The 24,423-nt window shown below is 38.6% G+C and overlaps 1 protein-coding gene across 4 annotated transcripts in view; it reads left to right on the plus strand.

Annotated features, from left to right (window-relative positions):
* Window positions 1–24,423, plus strand: part of ZMYND8 (zinc finger MYND-type containing 8) — a 47,535-nt gene that overhangs the window by 9,687 nt on the left and 13,425 nt on the right. For 3 of the 4 annotated variants that reach the window (XM_051803519.1, XM_051803517.1, XM_051803516.1), the window contains exons 2-13: window positions 647–717; window positions 10,100–10,248; window positions 14,641–14,859; window positions 15,928–16,041; window positions 17,335–17,427; window positions 18,055–18,142; window positions 18,790–18,845; window positions 19,336–19,413; window positions 20,386–20,501; window positions 20,889–21,370; window positions 21,717–21,857; window positions 24,221–24,373. In XM_051803519.1, the coding sequence (XP_051659479.1) occupies window positions 647–717; window positions 10,100–10,248; window positions 14,641–14,859; window positions 15,928–16,041; window positions 17,335–17,427; window positions 18,055–18,142; window positions 18,790–18,845; window positions 19,336–19,413; window positions 20,386–20,501; window positions 20,889–21,370; window positions 21,717–21,857; window positions 24,221–24,373 (1,760 nt within the window). The remainder of the gene's footprint in view (window positions 1–646; window positions 718–10,099; window positions 10,249–14,640; window positions 14,860–15,927; window positions 16,042–17,334; window positions 17,428–18,054; window positions 18,143–18,789; window positions 18,846–19,335; window positions 19,414–20,385; window positions 20,502–20,888; window positions 21,371–21,716; window positions 21,858–24,220; window positions 24,374–24,423) is intronic. The other variant, XM_051803518.1, reaches the window with a different exon arrangement.

Consider the following 24,423-nt stretch of genomic DNA (forward strand, 5'->3'; position numbering starts at 1 on the left):
TGTAGTTTGTAATAATTCAATCCTGCTCGGAGCAAATAAACACTGACTGTGTTAAGGTTGAGTGGTAACAACTCTGTACTGTTTACTCTTTGTTATGGTTAATAATTAGTGGAATTGTATTGCAAACAAATTATAAATATTCAGTTTTCTGTTATGTAGTCTGGTTTCAAAATCCTTAAAATTATTTATGAAATAGTGTTTAAAATTGCACTTTAGCTTCTAATTTTGCAAGTTGTTCTGTGTTGCTAAGTCTGTTACTTCAGCTAATCTGTTCATAAGTGCTGATGAACATTTAAATGTTGGCAGGCATCTGTCCACATAGTTTATCCTAGGCTAGGAACTCCAAGGAGCAGAATTCCTCTTTTTTCTGTCACACACATGCAATTTATACATACAGTGCCATAATCTTCACTATGTGTTACAAGACTGTCATTAGTATGAAAATGTTACTTTTGTGATTGGTAACTTGCAGTTGTATACATGTACCTGGATTGTTTCTCAACATGTTTTGATCAGTGTATACTTTGGCAAACAGGCCTTTCATATAGTTGTGTTTGACAGTGTTACATTGACCTTCATGGATGAAGTTAGACATGAGAACAATACAGTCTCTGAGTATTCTAATTCAGCTTTTTGAATCCTGCAGCTTGGCTGAAGAGGAAATAAAGGCAGAGCAGGAGGTGGTGGAGGGGATGGACATCTCCACTCGATCCAAAGGTGAGTAAGAGGAGTATTTCATCTTGGTTCTACAACACAACTGTTTGTAAACCAGAATACAGAGACTGTGTCATCTGCCATGAAGCTGCTCTTGAGTGAAAGCTGAAGATTCATTGTATTTTTTACAATGACTGTTGTATGTTAGAAAGTGTTTCAATTTTTGCTTGGTTTTCATTATACATCAAACCTACACACACACACACACATATTTCAGTGTAATTTCAGATTTATGAATAACTAAGGTTAAACTATGAAAAACCATCAACCTCTTGTATTATCTCACTTATCATGGCTTCCTTTAAAGTACTTTTAGATTCTCTATGCAGGAGAAAAAAGTACTAGCAGTAGCAGCAGCAAAAATAACAAGGTAATAATTTCTGTCCTGGTTTCTGGTGCTTTTCCTATGAATGAGTTACTACAGGCAAATGAAGTTTTATCTCTCAGTATAAAGAAAACTAAATTTGTAACCATCTCTATAAGTGTAAATATTCCCACTGTCATTTGGAAGGGGGAGATGGAAAAGTCCTTCAGTTGGAACACTCGCATGGAATTGTTTACTCCGGTTCACTGTAATTCACTGTCCATCTCCTTCTGTACTTGCAGCTGAGTTTAATTGGAAACCATTTCTGTAAAACAGCAGCAATAGCTACTACCATACTTTTAAAATTCTGGCACTTAACCCACTTACTCTTCACATTTCTAAAACAGGGGTCATAAGTTGAGTTAACTCCAAATATGCAGAGGGAATTGTCTTGACAGTGTGGCACAGATCATCTGCATTCCTTTGGTTTTTTTAATGGGGTAGCCTGGGTAGATATCGTGGTTATAAAATTGAATTCAGGTCTAATTTGCCCAAACAGACAGTAAATTTTCTGGTTTCAATTCTCATGGTACAGTTATATGAGATGGAAGGTATGATCCGGCACCTCAAAAGATTCAGTTCCTCCTTTTGTCCCTTTGTCTTGTCCTTTTCTCCCTTCTGTCCTTCTGGTCTTGCATGTTAGCCTCTATCACTGGACTGCTTCTGGTGTTTACTTCTCTCTGTATTTCAGTTTTCTAAGCCAGCAGAAAGTAAATGTTTTTGTTGCTTTAATGGTTGCTGCTGAGTGGGGTAAGCTCCCAGCTCTGCACTCCCACCACTCACTTCCTCTGGGGTACCTATCACATCCCAGCCACCTGGACTCTCTAACCAACTTAAAAACTGAAGCATTTTTCTACTGTTGTAGTGACCAGTTTGTTTGTGAAAGAGTTTGATAATACAGACTTTGGTATAAGAGGCAATGGGGGTTATTAGATGCTTTGGCTGCCTATGAAATCTCACCTTCATTTCTCTTTAGAAAGACTTTGGCCCACAAAGTTCTGAACTAGTGGGATAGTGGCAGCAGTGTCTCCACTCGTAGCAATTATCTTGTGCAGAGTTTTGCTTTGTGTGTTTTAGAAAGGATGTAGATGAGGAAGTTGACTCTATAGACAAACCTGAAGGGCAGCACACAGCTCTTTGTGCTTTGTTTGGGTTTTTTGTTGGTGTGAGAAGCCTGTGCAGGAGATCAATCCATGTTATTGTGTAACTTCACACTTGGCCTAGAGAAGCGGATGTGCTGCAAGTCTGTAACCTGACTTGCCCTGCTGCAGTTTGTGCAGCTCATGTGAGGCTGTGTCTAAAGAAAGCTGTAGGAAAATACATTTAATTGCTTTAAAACCAATTAGCCTGATGCAGACCTCCTCATGAACATTCTTGTTTTGGTACAAGCAGTTTAATTGCTATAAATCAATTCCAGTTGAGTTTAAGCTAAACTAAACCATGCATTGTTTAATCTGTGACACGGGTGTTAACACAGCCTTTGAATTGGTCTAAGTAACGTGGTGGTTTCAAAGCAGCCTAAGCTGGTCAGACTGCTCAGTGCAGCAGTTTTGTCCACTTCCTTCCATACCTAAGCTGGCAGGAAACTAACTGAACCATAAAACATGAACAGTTTTCTACTAGCTTAGTGTGCTGAAACAGCTTGGTAGACTGCCAGAACTGGTTAGAGAGAGGGCAGGAATACACCAGTCGGGTGCAGGAAGTGCAGAGCTTTGTTAGCAAGCACTTAAATGGGGTTAGGCTGTCATGAAACCAGAGCTTAAAGCTTACACTTATTACTTTATAATGTGACACACAAGAGTGAGTGTGTAGCTGGGGTCAGGGCTGTGCAGCCCTGTGTTTATCTTCAGCTGCATTTCTCTTCTCCTCGGGCTTCTGCTGTTGCACAATCAGCTGTATCAAGCAGCTGATCTGGCAGAAAACTGATCATTTTTTGTAGTACCAGTTTTGCCTGAATCATGAACTCATTAACCCTACTAATACACAAAAGTGCCTGTCTGCAAAAAGTGATGGGGACAGATGAGGGGGGAAAGGGAAGAGGAGTAGAGTTACTGTAGCAGTTATAATTTAGGTCTGCTTATAAGCTGTGCACGTGCAGCTTTGCTAAAGACAAGGTTTTAAAATGCGCTGCTCTCTTGATGAGAACAGGAAGGTGTAAGGAACCTGAGAACTGGAAATGGGAAATGACAGCTTAAAGAGGATGCTGAGAGCCCAGAAACATAAAATGGAGTCAACAGAGGATTGCTGTTTAATAAAGGAGAAAGGTTGTGGATGAGATTATTATAATATTTTGTCCTCTGCGTATGATACATTAACATCTTGCTATATTTCTGTTCCAGCACTATGGACTAATTTTTAACCTTGTTTATTAAATATTTCAAGATGGGGCTTGCAAGGTTTCTGGATAAATGCCTAAGCATTTCCAGGTTGTGGTTCCAGACCAGCATAACAAACTTAATTGTTTGGTGCAGTTCTGTCTTCACTTGTACCTGTTCTCTTTGGACAGAATGAACTCTCCACTGAGCTTTGACTTCCATGTAGGTTTTCATGCATTTCAGCCTAGTAGTGGAACCATTCCCTGTTTAGTACCCAGTCAAAAGGAGCTTTTAAACCCTCTTCTTCCCATCATCAGTCACACATCTCTTCCATTGCCTTTACATCTATGCTGGCTCTTAGCCAGTTCTCTTCTGGAGAACTTGGGTTCTACACCCAGGACTTGGGTGTAGAGGTAGTTTTCTACCTACTTGTCTCCCTGAACCAGATTACTGGGGAGTTGAACAGATGATGGACATGGCTGGGAGCTGGTCATTAGATGGTCTTAACCTGGCATAAAATCATGTACTGCTTAATGGTGGGGATTCTGACTCCTACAGCTTTTGCACTGCAGCAGGTTTATGTTGAAGGCTTTGGTCCCAGGGGTAAACTGTTCAGCCATCATGAATATGAATGCAAAATGACTAGTTAAGTGGACTTCCCGGAGTGCATTGTACATTTTGCAACAGTTTCATCACAGCACATCGTGTATCAGCTTTCTTTGCAGAGATACACAGAGATGGAGATTCTTAACTGCAACCTGAACCCAAATCTGAGACTCCTCCAGTGAACAGGCACCAGCCCCAGGGCCTTTGTCTCTAGTGCAAGAGCCCCTTGTTATCAGGAGTCAGCTCCAGGTCCTTGGAGTGCCTTGGGGCAGCAATTCCCCCAGAGCCAGGCTCCAGCCCATCCACACCTCACAGCTCCTTACCTTGCAAGTTGTTGGAAAGTGTTTCTTTTTCATCTTCTAGAGCCCTACAGTGAAGAAACAAGTAGCAGTGTCTCTTCATACTTGTGTAAAACTGTAAGGTAGTAGGAGTTGAGCAGAATTTACACAACCATGGCTGACCTCTGGTTATTTATGACATTAAGCAACTGGATTGGGTTAATTTACATCGGTTGGTGTTTCTGGAATGTAAACAGGGCTCTGGTGGCTGATTGCAGTTGCATCATGTTTCAGAATTCTGGCAGAAGATTGAAATGGCTCAGAGTTGAGTGTAAGTTCTGACAGATTTATCCATGATTTTGTTAAGGTGTTTTGAAGATAATTAACCTTGCTATAGTATTACAGGTAACGGATTTAAAAATTGTAAATCCGTTAAGAATCATTCAGGATAATAAATTTAACTGTGAGACTTCACAATTCAGGAATTCATATCAATTATTAGTTGAAACCTGCTCTGTCAAATTGAACTGGAGTTCAAAACATTGGTATGTTTTCTTACAGATTTCTTAATTGTTTACTCTTCATACTATTTTAAATTATAGACATTCAGAGATTTTGAGAAGGAGAAGTGACAATCTAGGCGGAAGTAACTTTTCTGGTTTTGTTCTTGTTCCTTCTGAAGGCATAGATACACATTTCTGTGGGGTAATGGCAGCTTAAGAAGTCTTCAGTCACCTTTGTTTTCTCATACCTTCTCTCACACTGCCTTTTTTTTTAAGCTAACCCAGCTGTTTCTTACAGCCATCAAATGAATTCTTCATGTTCAGTAAATTTTCGTTCTTTTGTTCCATTTCATCAAATTTAACTCCTTGATTTGGTTCACCAAATGTTGGCAGAGCTCTTGGTGTCATAATAAAAGGCATAATGTGGCATTGGGAATTAATGTTAACAGAAGTAGCCTTGGGCTGGCTCTGTTTTAAGTGACACTTCTGTTGAGTGTTTGACTTATGTGGAACAGTTGACTGTGTTTCTAGTTGAAAACATTATTCAGAATTTTGCATGTTTGACCCACTTGCATTGAGATATCAAAAACCTACTTACAGAAAATTCATTGGTGTAACTGTGTCTCAGTTTACTGATATCTCCTGGGAGACTAAAATAATGCTTTTGCTGAAAAAATACATTCCTGTTTCTGGCTCCTGGAAAACCAAAATGACTGCTGATCTTACCATCTTTGTCACTAATCATATTGAAAAGCTTTTTTAAATTTTTTTTTGTTACTGTTTAAACAAATGCGTTTCTGAGTTTACCTCTTGTCACTGTCTGAAAATTGCCAGAACAGAGAAGTTCTGCTCTACAAGCAGTAAAGAGCTCATTTTTCATAGAATTAGTGTCTAAAATAGGAGAAAGTCAAGTACAGAATTTGAATAACTAATACTCTTCATGAAAGTATAGGAAACCTAATGCAGTTAAGACAGTTTTTTGATTGTCTGTATTTTATTTTGAAATGCAAAAATTTTCTTCCCATCCACAAGGTATACCCTGCCTCAAAGAAGGGTAATTCTTTTGCTGACAGTAAAAGCTTTTATCCTGCAATTTCCACACTTTTGGGGAAGGCTTTTGTTTTGATTGTCTAACTTTTTGTGAGGTTGAATTTTAAAATCATGGTGTATTGTAATTCTGATTTACTCAGGCTTTTCTTATTTGGCGTGCTGTCCTGTGTTGAGGATACAACACTAAGGCAATATATTGTGATCCAAGTCAGACCTGCCACGCTGGCATCCTCCTTCCTGTCAGCCACATTTCCATCCTTTTCCTTTATTCTAGCAATATCAGCTTTGGGACTTGTTGCTGTGCTCATCCAGCTGAAAACAATTTTTAAGTGGTTTTTTTTTTTTTTTGAGTCCATATAAGTTTTCCAAACCATCTTGCTTCCTGGGTGAACAAACAACAGATTTGTTCCCTTTTTCTATCTGTAGGAGGGTCCTGAGAAGCTTTAACTTAGATTTCAGCTCTCATTAAGGCCTTATTGGTAGGGAAACTAATGCAATATAACAGATGCCTAGAAATACATATGTAGACGTGATTTCATTATGGTTTTAGTCTGGAATTACTTTGATTGCATTTAGCATAAGTTTTTAAATTAAAAAAAAAAACAACAAAAAAGGTGTATGGAAAGAAGGGAATAAGAGACATCAGTGTCAGTTACTCTTTGGTACTGAGTAGTTTGTGTTGTGTTCTGACAGTAAGGCATGTTGATGTTGCTTGTTTTCAAGAAGAATTACATTTGAAGATCACAGGAAAAGCAAGGAAAACAACAGCCTACTTTTAGACATTTTCTGAGTTGGCACCTGCTTCCATTGAGAAAAACGAGACTTCTCAGTGAGTTGTCAGGAATGGCTGCTGTGCAGTGTTTACAGTGCAGCACTTAGCAATGTTTAGAGCATAAAAGGATCTGGTCGTGGTCTGTGCTCCATATGCTGCAGCCAGATAAGATCCCTGATATAAATAATATACTTTTGTTTGGTTTTTTTTAGTTTTTTCTAAGCTGAAATGTATTAAACCATTGTCGTGGTTATCTGCTCAAAAACTGCATTGCCATCACATAAAAACTGCGCTTCTAAAGTAGTCATAAAGTGTGAAATTAAGTTGCTTTAGGGCTTAAGTATGCTTTAGTCTGTCTCCTGGGAGCATTAGTTACTAATCCTTTAGTCACATGATGGCATACTAAAACAAAGATTTTTAACTTTCAGGTGAAGCTCAGGTGAGCTTGTTGTTCCCCAGTGGATGGTTTGCAAGAGCACTCATAGAGCTTAGTGTCAACCTTGGTAACATCACACACCAATTAATACTAACCTTGTGATGTAAAACTAGGTACCTTTTAATGAGAGTTTAAAAATTTATTTCAGGTGTCTATTTCTTCACTTAAGCTGGAAGCAGAATTTTAAAATGGTGCTAAGAAAGCAAAATCACACAAGAAATCAAGAAATAAGACTTAATCTTGCTTGGCGAACTTAATTTTTTAGTAAATTTGGCAAATTAATTTGGGAAATGAATTTGTTGGTACAACTGGTTTATCAATGGAATGTGCAGAAACTTGAATCCAGCTCTGAAGTAACGGAGTCACCAAGTTGCTGCAGAGTTTAAATTAGAACAAAAGAGACCAGTCCTCTCAGCTTAGTTTCACTTTGTTCAGGTAACACTACACCCGGGAAATGATTCAGATTAAAAAGTAACTTTTCTCCTGACAGGTTGTTTTAACAGGGAGCAGTTTCTTGATGTGGTTCACAGCTCAGCCACACAGCTGGAAGAGCCAGGCAGGGAGAAGCAGCAGCTTGTGCTGAATGGGGCACTCCTGTTGAAAGAAATTCACACAAAATGCAACTTTAGCATTTTTTTTTCTGGATTAGAATTGGAAGATAAAGCTCAAGCAATTTAAGTAGGTGCTACCATTCTTTTGTTACTTAAACTGAATTAAAAGATTGTTCATGTTATTAGGTCCCTCACAGATTGGTAGATTGGCAACACGCTGTGATAGTTAAAGAAACTGGTCTATTCCAGTAGCACAGCTAAATCTGGAAGAAGATGCCTGTGCATTGCTGTTTTCCTGTCTAGTCCTTAATTTTTCCAGTTACATTTTACCTTCTCTGCTGAGGTGTAGTTTGGATTTGACTGTGACTGAATTGTAATTCAGTTCTGGTTTAGCTAATACCAGTTTAACCCTTTTCCTGACCCTGAATCAGTTAATTTAGGAAAATACAGCATTTAAAAGTGAAAAGCATTACATCATGGGGGGCAGGAACTTTACAGCTGATTTTCTTTTTCATACTTGAAGCTGAGTCACAATGTGCAGAGTCACAGTCAGCTTCTTTGTAATCCCCACAATCTGAGGCTGAGGAGCTGAAAGGAAACTGTTGTGCTTCACTGGTGGCAGTTTTGTGCCTGGAAGTAAGAAATGGAAACCAAAGGGCAGAAAACTATGCTGTCCTTTTACCCCCCTGGTTTAAGCTGTCCCTGCATAGGTACAGTCTTGGAATAAAAGCTGAGTCTCTTGAGGGAGTTACAGTGATGGCTTTATTTGCTGGTGAGAAACTCTGGCTCAGACATCCTTGCAAGTCCTTTGGGGATGTTGTTTGGTGTAGAGAGAGACAATTCTCACATCTCCCTGCATTGAGAAAACAAGAGTAAGGCATGATCAGCACTTCACAGTGAGAGAAGTTTTCTTATGACTGTCTTTAGTAACATGTGGAAAGACTCTGCTGGGAACTGCAATTTGTAATAAAGAAACAAAGACTTAATGTGGTGACAGGAAGATGAGAAAAGATATGATGGTTTTGCAGATCACTGAGTGCAAACAGTTCCCATGCTGAATAAGCTCTGTTCTACTTTCATGGAAAAAAAATAGAACTCAGAGCTTTTTTTGGTTTTAGGTTTGATCACTTTGGTTTAGCTGTGGGCTTTGGCTTAGCTGACACTGATGCTGCAGTGTTTCTTCCAGCATAGCTGGGTTGGCGAAGCTCCCTTGGGATATGTGAAGCATATCCCAGCCCAAGGAGTTCTTCTGCCACCTTCTGTGCATAATCAGCTAAACTGACAAACCCACTGAGTCTCCTGTCAGCAGAGTTGTACTGTGTTAGAATTTTTACTGTCATAATTGCTCAAGGAGGGGAGGAAGCAGACACTCTACTTTTCACACATACAGGTGACATACCTTATCTGGCAGTTCCCTGTAATGTCAAATCAATCCAAATTTTGGGCTAAATGCAGGTTTGTTTGAATCAAAACACATCCAGTAACAGTCATGGCCTCAGACACATTGTATTGATTGAATCCAGCCTAGGTGTGTCAGGAGATAACTGGTCCTAAATGCTGCCTACAGGTGTGAAAGGGGAGGGGTGTGTGGGAAGGAAAAAAAGTCACCTCCTAGTGTCAGAACTCAAAACATGAAAACTTTTTGTTTGTTTATTTAAACGAGCTTAACTATGTTTTGCCAAAGATTTGTAACTTATGTCAACATAAAAGTTTCCCTGAGAGCTGACATGACATTTCTGCTGGGCAGCACTGCTGAAGTAGCTGTGCCTATAGAACTAGTGGCAGACACTTTTCCTAAAATTGTTGAAATGACCTGTGTTGTTAGGCTGGTGCAGCTGTTCTAGATTCATGAAACTCAGGATGGGCAAACGCTACTACGTTTATTCTCCCTCTTTCAGTTATATAATCTTCAATCTATATTCTAATATATTTTTCATATTTACTCATGGTTCCCTTAAACGTTATCTTGACACAAGTTCCCAAGCTTTTGACCAGTTAGAAGTCACCAGGTAGCTCCATATTTTCCATAAAATTGTGCAGAAAGGGGCCAAAACCACAGTTTTGAGTTTTTTTGTTTTCCTGTGCAGTTCTGTGTTTTGGGGGTGGTTCAGTTATTTCTCTGTCATATTGATGACTTCTGATCCTTATGGTTTTAACTAAAGTTCTGTTTGTTGCATGCATTAAAAGCTTAGGGAAAAACGAAACATGTCAACCCAACTCTGATGAACTTTCACTTCTATTTTGTCAAGATCATGTCACTGTTCTATGATTGTCCTTTACAGGTCCTTACAAACCTGTTTCTTTTGAAAAATATCAGTAAGTTCTTTATAGTTGAGCTGATTCATTAGAAATCATTTAAGTTTTGTTCTGAGAGAATAAAGTTGCAAATGTTCCTACTTTAAAAAGATGAATTTAAAATCTTTGCACGGTGTGGATGACAAACCATAACCTTGTTGGAGTGTTTTTCATCACTCTGCACTCTTCAACTATGTTGTTTGTATCTGTTCTAGATCCTGGCTCTGCTGAACGCACAGCACAAAAAAGGAAATTTCCCAGCCCTCCACATTCCTCTAATGGCCACTCACCACAAGATGCATCAACAAGTCCTATAAAAAAGAAAAAGAAACCTGGTCTATTGAACAGTAATAATAAAGAGCAGGTAAGAGAAGTCATGTTTTTTTGATGCTAGAATATGAAACAGTAAAGGATGTAGAGACAGCTGATCAGGAGCTCACTCCTCTTCAGGAAGCTCCATTCTTGTACTTTTAAGAAGTGGTTATTAATTTTTGACTGCACTGGGGGTAGGAATTGGCATTATCATTTGGGTTTGAATGCTCTTTTATTGTTGTTGAGAAAGACCACCTGTGTCCTGCTTACTGGTTTCACAAAGCTAATAAGATGTATAATCAATAAACGTAATTTTGAACAGAATTATTATGAAGAAATGTAAAAACAATTAAAAAACCAACAACAGCTGTTATTAATTAAAACCATTAAAAGGAAATGCTCAGTGGTGTGATATCTAAGATGAGAAAGATCTCATAATGTCAGTGGAAGTTCCTCATCTGCTTTCAGTCCCGTCCTACTGCGAATTATTAACAAAAGTCAGCTCCATCCTTGGTGCATCCCTCCCCTTCCTTAAGACTTCTGGGCAACGTACACTCCTGCCAATGGGAGTTGAATCAATGGGTCACACTGACTTTTCAGCCTTCATGCTTGAAGCCTCATTTTTAGTGACTTGTGAATACTGAATTGATGGCATTTGTTGTAGTTCTTGGAAGAACTCGACTCTGGAAGACTTTGGCAATTTCTGATCCATTGTATGATGCATGTGCAAGAATTATATGTATTGAATAGCAAATGCTGTGAAGCACCTGCATGATCTTAGAGGAGAATACATGAAAGCAGTCTTCAGCCTTACTGAAATTATTTCATGTCTAATGTAATAATGACATACCTGTGTATTTTTCAAAGTTCTTTTGTGTGTCACTGTTTTTTGTTTTGCCAGGATCATATGAACACGGGATTAAGTTGTGAGCATTTAAAGCACTTTTTCCTGGCATAACAACATCCACATTAGATATTACCCTGGTACAATTGCACTGGTGAAGAAAGAAAATGAAATTCCTAATCACTGCAGTTGTCCTGCAACAATGCCTGTGAATAAATCAGGCCTTAAAACCCAGTGTCAACCGTATTTTATTTCAGGATAACTGGGAGGTGTGACAGTAGCATGTGGAGATGTGCTTGCAGTAGTGCACTGGGGTCAGTTTGGCTTTTGCTGAGCTTCACTTCAGGCTGGATTTACTCTACATCCTGGAAGTTTTCTGGGGAGATGTTGCCCCACTGAAGTCTGAGCTTCTAACTGTGCAGTGTAGAGATAATTTTACAAACAGTGGAATTGAATCCTAGGGTATTAATTTCCACTTTTTCTTCCTGCATTTAGAAATACATGTGAAAACACAGTTGCAGTTGTTGAACGTGATACATTCCCCTCGGTAAATCCTTTTCTGTTTTCCAGGTATCTCAGACCTGCAATGTACAGGATAGAATAAATAATGAAGAAAACCAATCAGACTTGCTTATTTTGCTGTGTTTATTACAAGTTAGCAAGAAAATATAATCTGTTGAGTTTTGTTCAGCTTTCACAAGTTGTTTTTAATATTGTCTTGCATGTCAAATTTGAAGTGGGCCTGTTGTGTTTAAAGTAGGTGCAAATTCTGCTCTGTGTGGTAGCAGGAGTTGTTAGAGATCTTTTTACTAGTGAGCAGATGTGAGTGAAGCATACAGGTACTAGTTTTGCTCTCAGGTTAAGTTTCAAGTATAATGTAGCTGATAGCTGTGGTTCTGATTGGCTGATAAATCTGTTTTGAGGTACCACAACATCCCTGGAAACCTCCAACTTAATATTCTGCATTACAAAGTGCTTTGTAGTATTTGAGTATTCCAAGATACCATTGCTGAAGTTACAGTTGCATGAAGCTTTGTATTACATGTTGTGGATGCAGTAGCAGATCTTCAGAATGGTGCCAAGAGGCATTTAAAGTGCTGAAATACAGGCAAAGAATTATGGAATTGTAGAATGTAGCTAAGACGGGTTAAAAATCAGAGACTTATGACACTTTGTTGATCAGTTACAATGTAATAGAAGTTGTCAGCTTGTTTTGCTCCTAGCTTCAGTATTCATTAAAACTGAATATAAATAGTGATCTTTTTCTCCCCAGAACAGCACTACGATACTGTTGTTTTTTTCTTCAGTTTTCTGTGTCATTCTACAGGTCTTAATAACTTTAATAAAGACTTTAAAACAAGCTGCCACCTATTTGAGCTTGAACTTTGCCAACTGTTAAAAATTTAACTCTTAAAACATTACTCTGATTACGACAAGTGAAAAGGTCCTTTGATGCAGTTGAATCATTCATTTTCAGTCCTTTAGTTTTGTTCTTTGGGTCTCTTTTGAGTCTCTGAACCTTTTTTTTGTTTTGTTTCTTAAACTTGGCTTAGGCAAAATAAGGAGATAGATGTCTAAATGGTATAAGCATCCTTGAACAGAAAACTAATTCTTCTCATGCTTCAGCCAAAATGGACTTCTCTTCAGTTTGGATGTTCTGAGCCGATTTCTGTGGGATAGTTTCACAGGTTTTATGTTTTTCTTAAAGCTGAATCTTTGAATCTTGCAAAGTGTGCACATACTACTTATATCTACTTCTAAGTCAGAATATGTATTAAATTCTTCTGGTGATTTCCTTTGTCTGCAGTGGAGGAAATGCCCCATAGCTGCATCTCCATGTGTACAAGATTAAGATTGTGGTCTCACAGCTGTGGTACATAAAGCTGCAAACAGAACATGTTTCTGCACTGGAAATCACAGCTTTCCCTTTCTCACTCCATGTTTCCTGATGCCTTTGTATCTGTTTGAATGATTGTGGTAGCAGTACACTGAAATGGAGTTAAACTCTTATGCTGTCCCACTTATTCCTCAAGGTCTCATAGAACCTTCCTTCTGAAAGTCTTGTCATATTATAGAATTAAATATATATATATATATAGAAAGTACAGAAGTATCATTTTACCCATTTCTGTGGTGGGAACAAAGTGTCTTTTGAGGCTTTATCATCTGTAGAATAGAAAATGAAAACTACCAAAACTGAAAGAAATTCATGTGAAATTTTAGATGCCAGGATGTTTATGGGTAACATCCTTTCTTTGCCTAAAATATTATACAATGTTAGATAATTGCAGATGATACCTCTTCTGGGTATTTTTTTGAGATATAACACTTCTACCTTAAAGGTCCTTTATTCATGCAAATAATTAGATCTCATCCTTTCTAACTTCAGATATTTAGAAATATTATGGTTCGAAGTAGAATGTGGGTTGTGTTTGGTGACATTATTTATGCCCCATGTGACTGATTTTGTACAGCATGCCCCAAAGGTGGAGAATCACACAGGGATCTCAGAACTTCCAGATGTGTAAATGTAGGACCCATGCAAAATGACCTGAGAACCAAACAAAATGGTTTTGCAGACTACAAGCATTTGGATGCTTGAGTGATGTCGTGAGCAAGCGATTTGACATCAGACAAACTGCCTAAAATCTCAAGATTGTTTCCCCTGTGCCCTCCTCAGCAAACCACCCCTGTAATTAATACCAAACAGAGAATTGAAGTTCCCTTGTCATTAATAAATAGAATGTAGTTTCCCAATACATGTTAGCAGCTCTTCAAAGCTGATATAACAAACTTTAGGTATCTGTGGACCCACTTGAGCCCTCCCAGGCTCTTCACTTCTTGTGCTTTGGCATCAGCTGTGTCGTCTTTGAGCTGTCGGGCTCAAGTGGAAGAGCAGTTCATGCAGGTTACAAATTTAACACTGTTTTCTAGGGCAGGCAAACCACTGGAGATTGTGAGTCTCAAATTTCCATACGCATTTAGATGATGAATGAAATCTCTCCCAGTGTTCCTGCTCCTCTAGCGGAGGTGGCTGCTCAGGATGGGAATTTGCTCCTTTGTCATCCTTCTCCACAGTTTGCCTTATTAATCAGAATTGGCACTGGCTTGCTTCATGGTGCAAAGCTGTGAACTGCTGCAACCTAGCCCAGATTTGCATGGTGTTCTACTCCTTGTTTCAGGACTAACTTCTTCAGTTGTCCCAGGTTTAGCCACCGCTAAATATCTCAGTATTTAGCTTGCACAGCCCCATGGAATTCTGAGTTCAGAAGAGCTAATGGCTTCTGTAGCAATACTTCTTTCTTGAAGCTTAAAGTGTCTGCTCTCTCTTGTTGGATTGCATGTCTTGCACTCGATGCCCTCACTTGCCACAAAAAAATTGTTTCTGGTCTTGAGTGCAAACTGTCATTCGACATCTGAATAAGAAGTAAACTTCTTTATGAATGATTTCGTGCAATGACTAAGATACTGTGCTTGCATAAATGTTAATCAAACTCTGTTAATTGCTGTTTGCTTATATATGTGATGACTGTGACGATTTGAAAAAAAAAATGCAAATTTGTTTTGAAACCAAACCTGTTTTTCTTGCCTACATTTCAGTCAGAACTAAGACATGGTCCGTTTTACTATATGAAGCAGCCACTCACCACAGACCCTGTTGATGTTGTACCGCAGGATGGACGGAATGATTTCTATTGCTGGGTTTGTCATCGGGAAGGCCAAGTCCTCTGCTGCGAGCTCTGCCCTCGGGTTTATCATGCTAAGTGTCTGAAACTGACAGCCGAGCCAGAGGGGGATTGGTTTTGCCCCGAATGTGAGGTTAGTTGGATGTAAGGATGAGTTTCTTGCTTGTTTTGGAGAGATTTTGGAGAGATTTGGCTTTTTCTGTGTTCTGAAACGTTGCTGGTTTAGTCCCGTATTACCTCTTGGTAAAGGGACCAGAAAAATTTGTACAGGAGAGGAGCCATCCGTGGCTCTGCTTCACCACCTGTTCTCCCGGTGTGCCTGGGTTGTGTTTGCCTTCTTGCCACGAGTCTTCAACTTCCTTTGTGTTTCCAGCTCTAGAAAAGCACCATTTCAAAGAGTGATCTCTTCATCAGGCACCACTAATTCTGAAAACACTCTGCAGTTTTCCACTAGTTTAACTTGTGCTTCTCCTAGTGGGCTGATCAGCTTTTCAACAGTGCAGAAAAAAATGCCTTGATTAGATAGCAGGTTTGTGTCACCACTCAACCTTACAGCTTCATCAATTAATTTTAAAATGTAGCTTTTAATCAAACAAATTTCTTATTAGACTTGACAAAATTTGTGGAAGGCAGCAGGATGAACTTTGTCCCTCTAACCCTCCCCAAATTTCAAGAAAGGCATAGGATGGCCTATATAAAAAAATACCCATAAACAAGTGGGTATTTTATTACATTTTTTTTTCTGCAGGGCTGAGGAGGAATTCAATCATTCCTCTTCTAAGATTTCTGGGGAGAGGCTACTTAGCATCCAAGTATCTATAATGAAAGCAAATTTGTTCATTGCATGTTTTTTTTTTTTTTATCACTTATTATATTAGAGCCCAGGTGACCTTCTCACTTGTTCACATTGCTGTGAACCCACATGGTATTTGGGAATTTTATGTATTCACCTATTCACTTGCTTGATCTTGAAGATGATAGATAATTTTCTGGTCTTTTCCTTTTTTTTTTAATGAACATACCAAGAACAAAAACCAAGTAAAATAAGCATTTGAAGTACTTATACTGCATCATGAGAAAGGACTTTTTTTGGTATTAAACACCTATTATATTCCATTTGAATACTAGAATGTTTCAGTGGAGAAGGATTTACCTAGAAATATTTGCTGACAAAAATTTTTTTTTTAATCTGAATCTGTAGAAAATCACAGTGGCAGAATGCATAGAAACACAGAGTAAAGCAATGACAATGCTCACCATCGAACAGCTATCATATCTACTGAAGTTTGCACTACAGAAAATGAAACAGCCAGGGGTAAGGAAATTTTCCTTGTTTTTTCTTTAAATACTTGGGTCATATATTTGTTGTATTCCTGGGTTTTGCTTCCTTTAGTGGATGATGAACCTAGTTTAGTTTATCAGATTGTGTTTGACAGCTTCTGTGGTGCCTGCCACCTGCCCTGCATGGGCAGATTAGCTTGGCTTCTAGAGACTGTTTTGGAGTGCATATAAAATGCAGTTCTTGGTGTAACTTCTGGATGTATTTTCAGTAAGTGTAGTGAAAATACAGTGTGGTTTTCCAGTGGAATGTGGTTTCTCTCTCTGAAAATGGACAGTGATGTCTCAGAGATACAAGGGGAATGAGGAGACACAGTCTCTTACCAATTCAGTTGTATGGCCAGGAGCCCTAGGCCTAGACACTTATATTAGTGATTATACCTGTTAAAAACACAGCTTCTGTTAGTAGAAATGGTTCTTGCCACAAAAGTTAGTTGTATCATATACTTCTAAAATGCTGAAGAAATTTTAGTGCCTGTGCCATTAACTTTCATGCAACATGAGGCTGCTGTCCTCTGAATCATGGAGGTAGAACTGGATTTCCTCCAGCTTGTACCTGTCTCCATGCATCTGTCTCAGACTCCTGAAAATCACCATGCCTCCAAGTTTCAGCTATTCCAGTCACTCATTCTTGCTTCTAAGTTTTAACAATTCTTGTCACTTGTTCTTTGCCATGCAGGCTGTGCCTGGTCCTCACATGTATGGCTTTTGGGATGTTTTGCCCTTCATGCATTTTACTAGTAACCTGTTGTGTTGGTATCAAGTCCTTTAATTGGTTTGGTCCAAGAATTGCAGTCCCTCCACATTGGCAGATATAGTGTGGAGTCCCTCTGAAAAAAGTTTGATTGTGTTTGCATTACCAAGCCCTCATTGTTTTGAAAGTTGTGATTCTAATGAGAGTCAGGAAAGAAGTATTTGTGAGTTGTGAATTGCAAATTTAGTGTCTTTATTCTTCTAAAACTGCTCTGCTGAGCCTCATCTAATACTCCACACAAAAAACCCCCGACTGCAAATCATAACAGTACCTTTTATGAAACCTTTAATTTTTGCAATTCATTGTGTCCAGCATATGAAAAATCAGTCAAATGAGACCTTTTAGTTCCTGTTGTTCTGCTAATAATTTACTTCCTCACAACATTTTACAATTACCTTTGAAGGATTTTCTCTGATAACACAGTTGGAAGCAGTGTTAGAAAACGAGTGAGTATTGTGTCATTGCTGTAACTGTTTCCTATTAGTAAGCAGTGTGGTTTATTATTTCCCCTAACAGACAGAGCCATTTCAAAAGCCAGTTTCACTGGATCAACACCCAGATTATGCAGAATATATCTTTCATCCAATGGACCTTTGTACATTAGAGAAGGTTTGTATGAAGCTAACAGAGGAAGGTTCCTTGACTTTGATCTTTACTATCTGTAACATTTCTGAAGTGTTCGATGGCGGGGGAGAGAAGCTGGAGAAGTTACTTGAAATAATTTTTATGAGTTTTTTTTGTTACTATAAAAGTGAATTCAGTTGCAGCTAAATCATATGCCAACTCAATAAGTTCACTGTTTTGTCTGAACTGGTAGCAAATGCTCAGGAAAAACAGTATGAAAAAGACAAGCTTACACTGCTGACTTCCTCCAGTTAAATTCATCTAATTCCAGGAATGATCTCCAGGAGAGACTCCTTTAACCAGGGTTTGCATTTGATCATCATGTTTGTAAGCTGTTTATGGATCACTGGTTCATTAATCTGGGACCATTTGGTGTATATCCAGGGGTCATTCCAGACTCATTTTACTGTGATCTCCACTGCACTGAGGTGTAGAAGAAAAAAGAAACAGTCCAGAGGTGAATAATGGAACTTGCATTGTCCAGCCTGGCTTGAACAGTTCCAGGAGTCAGTTTTATTAATTGTCTAACTGATAGGAAACAGTGTTGAGGAAGAAGCTGTCACTTTTTACTCATTTCTTTTTCCTGATACATTCTTAATTTCTTCTTTACAGAATGTTAAAAAGAAAATGTACGGTTGCACTGAAGCATTTTTGGCTGATGCCAAATGGATTTTGCACAACTGCATTATTTACAATGGGGGTAAGTATTGATATGTACTTATGTCCTCAAATATGAAACTTTTAAATGGTTAAAGTTGTGGAGCCATTTGTAGACTTCTAGTTGGTAAGTGCTGAAAGTATCTTTGTTAATGAACAGAATGCCTAAACATAACAGATTTTTTTTTTTTAAACAATTGGCATACATAAAACTGTAGGGCCAAATATAACCTGTGCTGTTACTTGCTCATTCCACCTTAGGAAAAAAAAAATCACATAAGTTAAAATCACAGATGGTTTGGGTCCATAGAATCATTGAATGGTTTGGGTAGGAACAGACCTTAAAGATCACTGGGTTCCAACTCCCAAGTTGCTGTAGCATTTTGCATTGTGCAACACTTAATTAAGACCTAACTGAGAAGGTCATACAGCACATCCCTTACTGAAAGAGTGCCTTGTTGGGGGGAAGGCTTCCAAAAGGAGCATTTAAAGATTATTACAGTGTTACGTTGAGAAGAAAAGTGCTCCTGTCCTGCTTTTGCAAGTGTGTAGTTTATACATAGGTTTTTACATCATTTTTAGATGTTCTCTTTTGGTTTTATCACTAACTTTTAAATCTGAAAAATGTTGATTTTATCATAATGCTAGCATAACAATTTTCTTGGTTAAAGCATTTTATTGTTTCCTCAGGAAATCACAAATTGACACAGACAGCAAAAGTCATCATCAAAATCTGTGAGCATGAGGTGAGTGCCTCAATTAACTGTTCTGTGTTTTTAAAGTGTTCAATCTCATGTATTCTTGAGTGAAATAATATGTGTTTTCTTATGTGTGTATTGCAGAACCATAATGTTTTAGGCTTTCTTATCCACGACCCAGAGAATGGTGTCTGGCAAGGGCATTGCTAATGTGTCTTCCATTAGGATATTCACTATTTATAATTAAAAATTCTGGGAAGGGGAGGGGAGGGAAGAGAAGACAGTGGATATATGAATTCTGCACAAAGACAGGATTTGAGATGCTTCAGCAGTGCCCAGCACAGGGGCAGGGTCAGTGGTCCTGCTGGCCACAATACTGCTGATACAAGCCAGGTGCCATTGGCCTTCTTGGCCACCTGGGAAATGGGGATTTATACCCATAAATTTGTGGAAAAATGGTGCTAGCAAACTAGACAGGCTAACATAGTAGTACTTAGGACTCTTTAATCTCTCCAATAACTTTACTTTTTGTTTTCAGATGAATGAAATCGAAGTTTGTCCGGAATGTTATTTAGCTGCTTGCCAAAAACGAGAAAATTGGTTTTGTGAGCCTTGTGTAAGTTGAGGATTATGGTAGTCTGGCTACTATAATGAGTAGTAGTTCTCATTTCACTGTTGCTGTTATCCCCTCTTTGTTTTAAACCTGTGGTGGTTACTGAGTCGAGGGAAGCTGCTGTAGTTCACCAAATAGCTTGTGCTTGTGCAGCGTGTTTGTTGTGGAGTCAGACTGTCTCAAGATGTTTTCACAAAAGGATTGGTTCCATCAGAAATAACTGTAAAGGGTGTCAGCAGCCAGTTCAGTACTCAAGTTATCTGTCCTCAAATATAAGATAAATGCTCCTGTGTCATTTGTGCTTGCCCGTGGTGCCAGCACTCCGGGAGGGTTTCTGAAGTGTGAGTGTCTTTCTGCAGGTGTGTGAGAATTTAGACTCAATTTTTCTTCTGTGACCTCTTTTCTGTTTAACAGAAGTGTATAATCCATCAAGTTCTTTCTTGGACTATCCTGGTTTCACCTGGAATAGAGTTCATTTTCTCCTTAGTAGCTGGCACAGTGCTGTGTTTTGGATTTAGTATGAGAATAACGTTGATAACGCACTGATGTTTTGGTTGTTGCTAAGTAGTGCTTACCTGAAGTCAAGGACTCTTCAATGTCTCATGCTCTGCCAGGACACAGACTTAAATGAAAATTAAGAACATTTCAAAGATTGGCCCTAGCCTAACTTACACGTTTGGAGGGGACTAATCAAAAATAAATGTATAAAGAAGTGCAATTGCATTGAGTTTAGTTGAGACATGTAAGGTTTTATGTTGGTTTTTTTTTTTTTAAATATAATTTTATCATTTTGTTCTCTCAGGATTTATATGTATATAGTAAAATGGAGTCTTGTATTTGGCAAGTGCCTTGAGCATGTTGGATCTTTATTGAACCTAAGTAACGTGTACAATTAAAAAAAAATCATGTTTATTATCAGATTTGAAGGTAGTACTACTTGCATTTTCTAACTGTGTGTTTTGCCTCTTCCTCTAGAGCAATCCCCACCCTTTGGTCTGGGCTAAACTCAAAGGCTTTCCATTCTGGCCTGCTAAAGCACTGAGGGATAAAGACGGGCAAGTCGATGCCCGTTTCTTTGGCCAACATGACAGGTGGGAGTTTAACCAGAGGATGCCTTTGGCTGTGCTTAAAAAATTCCTGTGGTAATTTTGTGCACTTAAAAGTTTTTGTATCCTGTCTTTTGAACCTTGACCCTAACAAACTCTGTAATAATGTAATATACACAATTTTAGTTCCTTACATGATGTCTGTAGAATGTGAACTGTGTTTGTAAGATTGGTACATACATAATCTGGTGAGTATGCAGGTTAATTCCTGTGTCTGTGGTGTGCTGTGAAGAACTGTAGGTTGTTTGAAATGATCTGAGGTGTGCATGTCTTTATGATCAGGCTAAAATAAATTAGTATGTGCACAAAAGTTGCCAATGTCAATCCACAGTGTGAAATATATTATATTTTATTTTTCTGTTTTATATATAGGGCCTGGGTTCCAATAAATAATTGCTACCTCATGTCTAAAGAAATTCCTTTTTCTGTGAAAAAGACTAAAAGCATCTTCAATAGTGCAATGCAAGAAATGGAGGTTTATGTTGATAACATTCGTAGAAAATTTGGAGTATTTAATTACGCACCTTTCCGGACACCATATACTCCCAACAATCAATACCAAATGTTGTTAGACCCTGCAAACCCGACTGCTGGAACTGCAAAGACAGACAAACAAGAGAAAATCAAACTGAACTTTGATATGACAGCATCACCCAAGATTCTGATGAGCAAGTCTATGCTGAGCAGCAGCACAGGCCGTAGGATTTCATTGACAGATATGCCACGGTCACCAATGAGTACAAACTCCTCAGTTCACACTGGCTCTGATGTTGAACAGGATGCAGAGAAAAAAGCAACTTCCAGTCATTTTAGTGCCAGTGAAGAATCCATGGACTTTATTGAGAAAAATACAGGTAAAAAAAAAAAAAAGTGGGATACAGGACTTGGTAATGCACTTGTTCTATTCCATGTACTTTTTAAAGACAGGCTGCATTATGACTTGGGTTATGAAGAAATTTTAGAAAAAAAGGTGTTTAACTTCCAGTATCGCAGATAAGAAACATCAATTTTCTCTGTCAGGTTGAGAATTAATAAATAATCTTGAAAAGTGACCAAACCCCTTCAGTTTAAGTAGCAGAAAATAGTTGTAATTATCAAAATGAATGGAGAGTGGAAGTAAATACAGAAAGAGTTAGAATTGTCACGATTAGGAGGTATTCTAGTTTTAGATCTGTCTTTATTAATTTTCTACTTTTTCAGCTTCTCCAGCACCAACGAGAACAGGGCAAGCAGGGAGCTTGTCAGGCAGCCCCAAACCTTTCTCTCCTCAAGCATCAACACCAATTTCTTCTAAGCAAGAAAGAACCTCCACTCCAGGAAGCATTCTGAATCTTAATCTTGGTTAGTCTTGACCTTTGAAAACCTAATACTCTTATAGCTGAACAAATTGTGGTGGTGTCAGTGCAACGTAATATGAACAAACTGACTGGTATGTGGCTTTAAATGAACAGGGGTCTTTAAATGAGGCACATTTGTAATTGTTGTTTCATCAAATTTGCTGGGGGTGGTTTTGTTTTGTTTTATTAAAGGGAATTTCTGTTATTGTTACTTTGTGTTGATAAGAAGTAGTTGAAGAATGTTTGGGTTTTTTTGCTGAACTGTACAAATGAATGTTTCTAAACAGTAGGTAAGTTTCTAAAGGTTGTAATTACTCTTCACCCATCAGTTTCTCAAGTGAATTGCTGGCAAGGTTTTCTTATGATCTTTGGGATTTGGGATTTACTAAAGCTTCTTCGGTCTTGCTGCCTTCACATCACCCCCTCACTGACCGTCCCTCTCTAGGGAGATAGATGGATAAAGGCAATTAGCAATGTTTCTTGATGTCTTGAAACTCCCTAGAAGTAAAGTTTGGGATTGTGGAATTTTGAAAGATGGAGTAGGTAAGTTCTAAGTTGGTAAAATAGTTTTGAAAGCCAAACAGGTGTAACTCAGTGTTCTCAGCTGTGCTTTGTTCCTGTGAGTGTTCTGATTCAGTTCTGGCTGCTTTTTACCTCCACATGATATTACCCAGAGAAACGAGATTCTGCCCCTCAGGATTGGCCAGATATTTTGGGAAGGCTTGAGTTCAACTGCTGAATTATGTCTTCACTGCCTTTCAGATATTCTGATTCCAGATACAAGCCCACAAGTCTGTTTTTCAGCATGTTAATTTGTCTGTGTGGACATAATCATAGAATTAATTTCTCCTGCTGCACTGCAGCTGTTTGTTGTCTCATCTGGGGTGACATTGCATTTGGAAAAACATCAGGAAATCTGTAGTGCTGCAGTTGTTTGAGCCACAGGTGGGAGACATCAGCTGGAGCATATAACATTTTGAGTAAAATGTTATGGTCCATGAGCAATATCGTAAAAGAACTGCTTGAATGCTTTCAAGTAGAGTATCAGTTATGTTTTCAGCTTTGGGGAATTTCCTTTGCTAAATATACTCTGGTGATAGGAATGAAAATGGCAACCCCTCTTCATTTGTGTCAGCTGTGCCAGACTTGGATTCTTGTGTGAATCTAATGATTCTGTGATTTAATTATTGTGTCTCACTTCCTGTGTAATGTGAACGTGGTTTCTCTCTGCAAAAACAGAAGTGAAAGTCCAGAAAACAAAGACTCTTTGTGTCTTGAGCAGAGTGCTGGGAGGACTCTGGGATCCTGCAGTTCAAACTTGTAAAGGATGTCTGGTCAGAGGAATCATTGGCTCCGCCCTTCATATTTATGTCACTGACTTGTACATCAACAGATTATGTCTTGTAAATATATATTTTTTTAAAAGTAAAATTAGGCAATACTGTGCCACATTTACCTGCTCTGGAATGAAACTTTAAACAAAGCACAAATGCACATTGTGCCAGTGTTACCTTTTGTCTTCTCCATGGCCTCTGGCCTTTCCCAGCATATGGCACTGGCTCTTTTCATCCTACCATGAGCCAGTTCAAGGAGTTAAACTCGCCAAATGTAATTCTTCTCTTCGTTCCTTCCCCCTTCTTCATGTGCCCTTCCTCTTCCACCAACTAACTCCAGCTGGTTTAGTGCCCTGAGCACTGATGGAGTGTCAGCACTCTTGGCAAAGAGTAAAATATAGGACTATGCCACAGGGATACAGTCTCTGAAATGGAAAAATTGAAGCAAAAACATGAGACTTAGTTGCTAAGACAGTTTTAGCTTTAGCCCTCTAGTATGTGCTCTTTGCACACAGTTATGTGTGTTCCAGAGTGAAAATTCTCTACTTGTAGATGAAAACTCAAGATTTTGCTGACATATATTGAAAACTGTATTATTTTATCTTTAATTTATTAATCTATCCAGTGTAACGATTTTTATATGTATTCTCACAACTTAACTTTTGGATTTTAAATGGTGACTGTAAGGATTTTTATTTCTATTTAATTTTCTCTGAAAATACTGCTACTAATGGTAAATAGCAGCAGTAGTTTAGCAGGGGTGCTGTCCGACAGCTTACAGACCTGAATGGTGATTTCTTGATAATTTCACGTTGATGGAGAAAATCTCCATGTAATTGATGCTCACATTTTGTGTCAGAGAGGAAGAATCTGTTGTTTTTAGTAAAGTCATTTTAGAATTATTATTTAGCCCATAATTTTAGAAGAAGCGAAATACATTTCAGGTCATCCTCGGTGAAATTTGCCTTATCTGGACAGTGATCTCTGTTCCTTTTGTAAAATCTTTCTTCTCAGTTTCTGTTTCTTTTTCTAGACCGTAGCAAAGCTGAGATGGATCTGAAAGAGCTGAGTGAGTCAGTCCAGCAGCAGAGCACTCCTGTGCAGCTCATCTCCCCCAAACGACAGATCCGGAGCAGGTTCCAGCTGAACCTGGACAAGACAATAGAGAGCTGCAAAGCACAACTTGGTAAGTGTGTCTCTCAAGAACACAGTGGGCATCTGAAGGATACACTTGAA

This window comes from Manacus candei, unplaced genomic scaffold (genome assembly GCF_025592945.1).
Source record: "Manacus candei isolate 608988 ecotype Guabito, Panama unplaced genomic scaffold, ASM2559294v1 h1tg000057l, whole genome shotgun sequence".
Taxonomy (NCBI): domain Eukaryota; kingdom Metazoa; phylum Chordata; class Aves; order Passeriformes; family Pipridae; genus Manacus; species Manacus candei.